At 44.0% G+C, this 9,620-nt stretch overlaps 1 protein-coding gene across 2 annotated transcripts; it reads right to left on the reverse strand.

Moving 5' to 3' along the window:
- Positions 1-299: 299 nt before the first annotated feature.
- Positions 300-4,708, reverse strand: LOC123154883 (F-box/kelch-repeat protein At1g51550). 2 transcript variants are annotated; one of them, XM_044573500.1, is made up of 3 exons: positions 4,193-4,708; positions 731-1,706; positions 300-573 (listed from the first exon to the last, which is right to left on the reverse strand). In XM_044573500.1, the coding sequence occupies exons 1-2, from the start codon at positions 4,554-4,556 to the stop codon at positions 736-738; spliced, it is 1,335 nt and encodes a 444-aa protein (XP_044429435.1). In that variant the 5' UTR covers positions 4,557-4,708; the 3' UTR covers positions 300-573; positions 731-735. The 2 variants fall into 2 exon arrangements, with proteins under 2 accessions (XP_044429435.1, XP_044429434.1); XM_044573499.1 differs by having other exon boundaries at positions 300-1,706.
- Between the last annotated feature and the right edge of the window lie 4,912 nt (positions 4,709-9,620).

Genomic DNA, 9,620 nt, shown 5'->3' on the forward strand with positions numbered 1-9,620 from the left:
CTCGAAAAAATATTTATTTAACACCAAAAATTTCAAATCCTAATCAAAATTTACAAACAACGAGCAACACAAGCCAATTTTAAATTAATTCTATTTAAGTAATTAACATTCCAAAATTTAGAATTTTGGGATGTTACAACAGTTCAACACAACATGCTCCTTGCGTGTGACCCAGTTGATGCATGCTAATCATCCATCCACAATTTCTGTCCAAGATGAAAAGCTGCAGAGCAAGCCCCAGATGGTGCATACTAATCATCAATTATGTCATTCTAGTTTATCATTTATGATAAACTAAATGATAAACTAATCCTTCTTTTCACAACGATAATGAGAAGTCATCACAAGTAGTAATAAGGATCAGAGGGAGTAGCAATCTTTCCCAGATGGTATTGACAGACATTCTTTGTTAACATATGAATCTGAGAAAGGATGTACATTTCAACACATATGTAGAGAAACCCGCTCTACATCACCGTTGCTTTCAGAGATCAGTGACAGGTATTGCACCCATACGCACTTGACAGGGAAGAACCATCTTTCAGCATCATCACAATGTCCAAATTGTGGCAGCTGAAATTATAAATAAAGAGATCTTGATCATCTAAATACTGTGAGCGAGATCTTCAGATTTACTATCCAGGTGTTCTGACAAGAAAAACTACACAATACTGCATTATTAGATCTAAACAGTTATCTCTAAGAAAATATTTATAGGAAAACATCATACAGATTCTAGAGATGCAGCACAAGCTCCACTTGATACAGTTGCCCATCAAACCTCAAGCCCAAGGATTCTGCAGGATGCAAAAGTGCATCAACCATTCCACCAAAAACATACACACAGTAACCAGAAGTATCTACACATGCCCCATGGAAGGACCGGCAATTCGGGGATTGGCCATCTATCCTTAGTTTTTTCCACATCCTCTTTGCCATTTTCCTGTTACCTGACTCAAACTGAAGTAAAGCTGGTATATCTAAGATCCAGAAATCATCCATCCGCCGTCTTTCTTTGTCCTCCCCACCATATACAAGGATCTTGCCACCAAAGAGAAATGTTGCTGAATGCCCAGCCCGGGGAGAAGGCAATTCACCAAGAATACTAGACAAATCGTACTTTTGCTCTTTCCATTGCAGCAAATGATCACCAATATCAAACAGCCAGACATCACTAAGGACCTCATATTCTGATCCTCTACCACCAAAAAGAACCATGCGCCTATCACCAATCCAAGTTAAGGTGTGGCCAGAACGAGCTGAAGGCAAAGGTCCAGTATTCCTCATTCGGCGCCAACTGCCAGATCGAAGTCCATCGGAGAGATCAAGAAGCCATGTATCACCAAGCCGGCTTCCATGCACCCCTATCCCACCGTGAATCACAATGAACTTATCATCTATGCAGCAGGCTGCATGGGCCCCACGAGGAGATGGTGCCAGGGGGCCTATCTCCAGCAGTCTCCATGAGATCCTCATCCTGCAAGGTTCTTCACAGATTATTTGGCCTATCCATGTGTCATTCAAACGAAGCCCACGGTCATTAATCCCGCCAAACAGGACTAGTGCATCACCAACGAGAATGCATGAATGACCAAAACGACCACTTGGAGTACCAGAGGCCAATTGCTGCCAGGTAAGTGAATTGGATGATCTAGTTCCAGCTCTATTTCCAACATATGTTGCCCAGATATCATCAAGATGACGACCTAACTAGAGCAAAAGAGAATATCAGAAAGCATACGAGATCGCAATAAATCAGAACAAACATTAGATAGCTGATTTCTACAAAGATTTGTAACATAATGCAACCGTTGTTATGTACAGATAGACAGAGAAAAGGTGCAAACCTCAAACATAAGTCCAGAAAGAAAATTCAGCAAAGCTAAAAACAGGAATAGTTGTCTGAAGAATTACTAGTTTATCTAATAAGCATCTGAAAAGAGATGTGCAGATGCAAACTCATCCTGAGGAGAGCTCACACTATCAACAGAATGAGTAACTAAAATGCTGCTGGATTGAACTTTGACATTTCTACTGTATCACGTTTAGTTGTGTGTGTGTGTTTTTTTCAACACTAGTTGTGTGTACATGGTAGAACCTGTTACTTCTGCCCACGCTTTTGGTCAGTATCCAAGTCAACGCAACACTATAACCGATGGAAACCACCGTTATATATAAGGCTCACTGTAATAGATAATCTAAACCAATTGAACTAGTGAAACTTCAAATTGCTAATTATAAGGTATCACTTATCTAGCATTTCTACCAAGGTACACATGTATTGGCAGAATAGTAGCATGACACTGGCTTTGGGGGAACAAAATCCATCTGTTTCACAAATTAACATCTTTATTAGTAAAAACTTCTTTAATACTTGAGCAGAAACATCCACACACCCATAAAAATTTCACAGGAGAAAAGACATCTAATGAATCCAACACTTTATTTGTGATTTAGGACAGATTTTGCATATTTCGAAACCTACCAGGCCAAGGTAATACAGTTCATATTCAACCTACTAAACAAGGCAATCAATCAACTTAACCCAACATAGTGTGGTGTTTAGATTTAATTAAAAAGACCAAAAGATAAATATTGAATCTGAACAAACATTGGCAAACATAGAGATGAAAATGGTAAACAGCAAAAACCAACAATAATCAGTAACGACAAATGAAGTAAAAAAAAAGTTAGATAGGTCTAAAGGTGTCATTTAAACATTCCAAGATTTTTAACTTTAGTATAAATCTCATATATTGGTTTCCGTGTTGCTGCAGCAGTGTGTGAGTATTTGCTTTGTTACACCCCTCGTAAAACTTTGAACATTTAAAAGCAAACAAACGCTGAAGATTAAACTTTGTAGCCAACTAGTAATCTTAGTTTTGACATTTATTTTATGCTAAAACAAAACTAGTCCGTAAAACTCGTACTACTTTTTCGATAAGAAAAAGGTTTTACTACTAATTCATGCATGTAGGAACAATTTTCTGTGATCTTTCTAATGGTGCCCCACGCCAACATCATACACCTTGCCCACTTATGAATCAATAGTAGTGCCTACTCATTACAACTTTTTATCGTCTTATGAAGCCAACCTATATCTGCTCCGAGTGAGTTGTACCAAGTAGCAGAACTTTAACCAAGACACAAACACGATCATGCAGAGTGACCCACACATATCAAAGTCAACCAATACATACTAGATAGATGGGCTGCCACAGCAAGAACAATAGACCATGTGTCTTAGTTTCAGGGAGATAATGCATTCAAAAAGGAATGGACATAATAGGAACAATACATAATATCTGACAAAGGAGCTAAATTTGTTGTTGGTTCGATCTTCTTTTACAACAATGGGATTTAGAGCCACATTGCAACTATTTCTGTAACTGGTACATATTTGCCCCTACATTCTTGTAACTCTTATGCTATTAAGATTTGTGCAAGTTTTCTGTAGAGGTGCATAGAAACAGGACTCGTGATCTGTAGAGATGTGAGCTATGATTGTGTAGCCTCCCTATTATTTCTGTATTAGGTCAAATAGTCTTGAATCACGCTTGTTACGCAATCCCAAGCCTGCTAGGTTAGCGTCCTGGCCCCAAGGTCCATTGCGAGGGGACAGCTTCGCCCCTTTAAGTCTTGCTCTGCCTCCTCCCATAGCCAATGTGGGACAACAGTCTCATAATTATAAATCCAATCAAATACTACAATACTCTCCAAATAATCAAAAATTTCCTCTCAATATAAAATTTCACTCAGCTAAGCTGCAGCTAGGCTCTCCAAACAATTGCACATGTTTTGTCATTAACCTAACAAAAGTAAAACTTGTCTTCCGATTATTTATCTTAATCTTGGACAAACATAGCAAATATCTCATGCTCCCTCCATCCAAAATTACTTGTCGCTCAAAAGGATGTATCTAGCACTGAAATACTTCTAGATACATCCATTTCAGTGATAACTAATTCCGGACGGAGGTAGTGCTAACTTAACCAACACCGACACTACTATGGCATAATAAGGATCTCTGGAAAAAATTGTAGTCTGTGAGCAATTTTTCACAACGAAATCAACTACAGTTCTTAGTTCCGACACAACCCCAGATGATCAAATTCCTCGATGTTATACGAAGCCCAATGAAAGCAATTTGATAACAAGAATAGACTGAAAAAATTAAACGGCTGGATTTTACCTCCCTCGCAGCCACCGCCGAAGACTACTAGCCAGCCGGCCACGAGATTGATGGAGTGCGACGCACGGGGCCGTGGCGAGGTGCCCTTCACCTGGAGCCGGCGCGCCTGCAGGGCGCTTAGTCGGGCGACCTCGGCGTAGAGGCGGCGCCATGGCACGCCGCACCGCCAGTCCGCGAGCGCCGCGGCGGCGGCGCGTGCCCCCCAGTCGCGTCGGCAGAGCGCCTCCCAGAGCACGTCGGAGGAGGCCCAGTCGCGAAAGGCGCGGCAGGTGGCGGCGAAGGAGAGCACGGCCTCGGCTGGAAGGAGGCGCAGGATGGACAGCACCTGGTCGTAGCCCAGGTGTCCGACGGGCGCCGCGTCCATCGCTTACTGCCGCTTGTCGATTCTTGGCACTTGCCCTCTGTGACTTCCCATGGTGTTTGCCTCCTAGGGCGCCATGAATTGCCAGTCGATTCCCCACATGTTATACCTAGCAGACCATGGTTCTTGGTTTCTTGGCCTCTTCGGTGATTGGATGGATGTTATGACAAGTAGATGCGGTATTGTACTACTTCGTCCCATAATATAATACATTTTTTAACTGAAATCATATAGAGTATATTCCATTAACCAAAAAGCACAGCAGCATCGCTGGCTATCAAGTTTTGCACAAAATCAGGGGCATCATTTGACCATAAAGCTGGGAATGGTAGCCTTGCCCCTGCACCATACTTCGCTAGAGCGTCTGCAACTTTATTACATGCTCTTGGGGCAGAAAGTAATACGGAAAAAATTAAAATTTAGTCGAGTAAAATATTTAATCTCCTTGAAGATAACATCATTTATCGTCATATCTTGGTCGTCTGACCAAAGCGCTTGCACAAGTTGGGATGCATCTGTTTCAACGTGGACTTCTGATATACCTCGTGCCTGGGCAGCCTGCAAGCTCTCAAGACACGTAATTGCTTCTGCATGTAGAGGGTCTTGGACATGCAGCATGTATCCAGCGCCTGCCCCAAGGGCATGTCCTTGACTGTCACGGACAATGAAACCCCATCCTTCTGTTGCTAGGTCATCATTCATACTTCCATCGATGATAATCTTTAGTGCATTCTGTTCTGAAGGTACCCAACTACTCTCTGGCATCGTTATAGAATTTTTCCTCACACCAACAAGCTTTGCATCTTTCACTGCACTCCTAATCCTCTTCACAATGGATGTGGAGCTTCTCAGCGGCTCACCTGCATTTTTTCTATTTCTTGTATCCCACCACACCCAGAGCATTGTGATACATACGAGTCTTTTGTCCTCTGGCAGTGTTAGGATTCTGGTGACTAGCTTCTTCGCACCCACCTCATCAAGAAACGGAATTCTAGTTTGCTCCAACTGCAACTCCCTCCACAGTGGTTTGACTTGTTTACATCTTAAGAAAATGTGCACCCCATCCTCATCCTTAGGCTCACAAACTGGGCAAAGTGTATCCACTTCCATGCCCCGCCGAGAAATACTCAGACGGTGCGGAAGGCTATTATGAGCAAGTCTCCACAAAAACTGCTTAACTCTCTCAGGGCATTGGATCTTCTAGATTGAGCTCCATCTAAATTTGTTTACACACGTGCTTGAATCACCCGTCTGCCGTCGAGCCTGCCGTTGTTGATTATCCCTAATCATGTGATATGTTGTTTTGACAGAAAACTGTCCATTAGGCGCAAAATACCAAGCCCACGAGTCCACGAAATCCTCAAACAAGGGCAGTGCCAAAATGGCCTTCACATCAGGCGCCCAGAACAGCTCCCGAACCAAAACGTCATCCCATGTATCGGTTACTGGATTAATTAGTTCATACACCTTCTGTAATACTATCTGACCCCTCGGCGTTATAGGCTTCCTACAGTCATCTCGTGGTAGCCACGGGTCTACCCAAATATCAGTTTCTTCTCCGTTGTCGACCCGTTTAACCAGGCCATCCTTAAGTACTGTGATTCCTTTCAAAATACTCCGCCAAGCATATGAAATTCCTGGTTTAGGCTTGGTGCTTAGTACATCACCATCATGGTAATATCTAGCTCTCAAAACCCAAGCACAAAGCGAATTAGGATCGGTCAAGAGTCGCCATCCTTGTTTGCTAACATCGCCAAATTGAAAGTGTGCAACTCCTTATACCCCAGACCTCCATCCTCCTTTGCTCTTGTCAAAAATTCCCAACTTAACCAATGAGTCTTCATTTCATTCTCTTGTTGTGCCCACTAGAACCTACAGATCATCATATTCAATTCCTCACAAAAACCCTTGGTAAGATCAAAACACGTCATAGCAAACGTGGGTATAGACTGAGCACATGCCTTCACAAGAACTTCCTTCTCAACCTTTGACAGAATCTTCTCCTTCCACCCTTGAAGTCTCTTCCAGATTCTCTCCTTGAGATAGGCAAAGGTCTGAGTCTTTGATTGACCAACATGGACATGTAAACCTAGATAACGATCTCCTTTGCCTTCTCTACTTACTCCTAATGCAGCCTTCATCACTCTCCTTGCCGGTTCGCTAGTATTCCGGCTAAAAGTGATGGAAGATTTTTCAACATTTATAGTCTGCCCCGAAAAATCCTCGTATAGGTTTAGAATATTTTGCAGATGATGTGGACTCTCATGGGTTACTTTTAACAGAATCAATGAGTCATCAGCAAACAATAGATGATTGAACCTCGGGGCTTGGTTACATATACTTACACCTTCCAATGTACCGGTCTCCTCCGCATGATTCAACAAACTAGAAAAGGCCTCTGCACAAATCAAAAAGAGATAGGAGGATATGGGATCCCCTTGCCTCAATCCTCTCTCTGGAATCACCTCATCCGTGAGCTTCCCATTTATCCGAAAACGATATTTAACTGCTGTAACAGTTCATGATCATCTGAATCCACCGCTCAGCAAAACCCATTCTTCTCACCACGGCCTCCAAAAATTGCCACTCCACTCTATCATATGGCTTACTCATATCGAGTTTAAGAGCAGCAACCCCGTCTTTCCCTCTTCTTTTTTATGCATGTAATCAGTTGCTTCATATGCCAACAGGATGTTCTCGTAATTAGGCGTCCATGAACAAAAGTAGTTTGATTAGGTGAGATGATCTCAGGAAGGATACCTTTAAGCCTATTTGCCAACACCTTCGAGATCAGCTTGTACAAAACATTACACAAGCTTATTGGTATCAGGTCCTTCATCGTCTTCGGATTTTGCACCTTAGGAATCAAGACAACACATGTATCATTCCAACTCTCCGTCATTGGGGCACCATTCAGAACTTTCAGCACTTCCTCTGTAACCTTAGGCCCAACCGTAACCCAATATTTCTTATAAAAGACCGCTGCATACCATCCGGACTAGGCGCTTTAAGATCACCAATACTATCTAGTTGTTGGGGAACGTAGAAGAATTTTAAAATTTTCTACGCATCACCAAGATCAATCTATGGAGTCATCTAGCAACGAGGGAAAGGGGAGTGCATCTACATACCCTTGTAGATCGCGAGCGGAAGCGTTCAAGAGAACGGGGTTGATAGAGTCGTACTCGTCGTGATCCAAATCACCGATGACCAAGTGCCGAACAGACGGCACCTCCACGTTCAACACACGTACGGTTGGGAAGACGTCTCCTCCTTCTTGATCCAGCAAGGGGAAGGAGAGGTTGATGGAGATCCAGCAGCACGGTGGCGTGGTGGTGGAAGCAGCGGTGATCTCGGTAGGGCTTCGCCAAGCTCCAACGAGAGAGAGAGGTGTTACGAGGGGAGAGGAAGGTGCCAAGGGCTTGGGTGCGGCTACCCTCCCTCCCCCACTATATATAGGACCCCTAGGGGGGCGCCGGCCCTAGGAGATCCAATCTCCAAGGGGGGGGCAAGGGGGAACTTGCCCCCCAAGTCAGGTGGGGCGCCCCCCACCCCTAGGGTTTCCAACCCTAGGCGCAGGGGGAGGCCCATGGGGGGCGCAGGGGGAGGCCCATGGGGGGTGCACCAGCCCACCAGAGGCTGGTTCCCCTCCCACTTCAGCCCATGGGTCCCTCCGGGATAGGTGGCCCCACCCAGTGGACCCCCGAGACCCTTCCGGTGGTCCCGGTACAATACCGATTACCCCCGAAACTTTCCCGATGGCCGAAACTGGACTTCCTATATATAAATCTTCACCTTCGGACCATTTCGGAACTCCTCGTGACGTCCGAGATCTCATCCGGGACTCCGAACAACTTTCGGGTTACCGCATACTAATGTCTCTACAACCCTAGCGTCACCGAACCTTAAGTGTGTAGACCCTACGGGTTCGGGAGACACGCAGACATGACCGAGACGACTCTCCGGTCAATAACCAACAACGGGATCTGGATACCCATGTTGGCTCCCACATGCTCCTCGATGATCTCATCGGATGAACCACGATGTCAAGGATTCAATCAATCCCGTATTCAATTCGCTTTGTCAATGGTACGTTACTTGCCCGAGATTCGATCGTTGGTATCCCAATACCTCGTTCAATCTCGTTACCGGCAAGTCACTTTACTCGTACCGTAATGCATGATCCCGTGACCAAACACTTGGTCACATTGAGCTCATTATGATGATGCATTACCGAGTGGGCCCAGAGATACCTCTCCATCATACGGAGTGACAAATCCCAGTCTCGATCCGTGTCAACCCAACAGATACTTTCGGGGATACCTGTAGTATACCTTTATAGTCACCCAGTTACGTTGTAACGTTTGGTACACCCAAAGCACTCCTATGGCATCCGGGAGTTACACGATCTCATGGTCTAAGGAAATGATACTTGACATTGGAAAAGCTCTAGCAAACAAACTACACGATCTTGTGCTATGCTTAGGATTGGGTCTTGTCCATCACATCATTCTCCTAATGATGTGATCCCGTTATCAATGACATGCAATGTCCATAGTCAGGAAACCGTGACTATCTATTGATCAACGAGCTAGTTAACTAGAGGCTCACTAGGGACATGTTATGGTCTATGTATTCACACATGTATTATGATTTCCGTATAACACAATTATAGCATGAATAACAGACAATTATCATGAACAAGGAAATATAATAATAATCATTTTATTATTGCCTCTAGGGCATATTTCCAGCAGTCTCCCACTTGCACTAGAGTCAATAATCTAGTTACATTGTGATGAATCGAACACCCATAGAGTTCTAGTGTTGATCATGTTTTGCTTGCGGAAGAGGTTTAGTCAACGGATCTGCGACATTCAGATCCGTATGTACTTTGCAAATATCTATGTCTCCATCTTGAACATTTTCACGAATGGAGTTGAAGCGACGCTTGATGTGCCTGGTCTTCTTGTGAAACCTGGGCTCCTTGGCAAGGGCAATAGCTCCAGTGTTGTCACAGAAGAGAGTGATCGGCCCCAACGCATTGGGTATGACTCCTAGGTCGGT

Source organism: Triticum aestivum, chromosome 7A, assembly GCF_018294505.1.
Source record: "Triticum aestivum cultivar Chinese Spring chromosome 7A, IWGSC CS RefSeq v2.1, whole genome shotgun sequence".
Lineage (NCBI taxonomy): Eukaryota > Viridiplantae > Streptophyta > Magnoliopsida > Poales > Poaceae > Triticum > Triticum aestivum.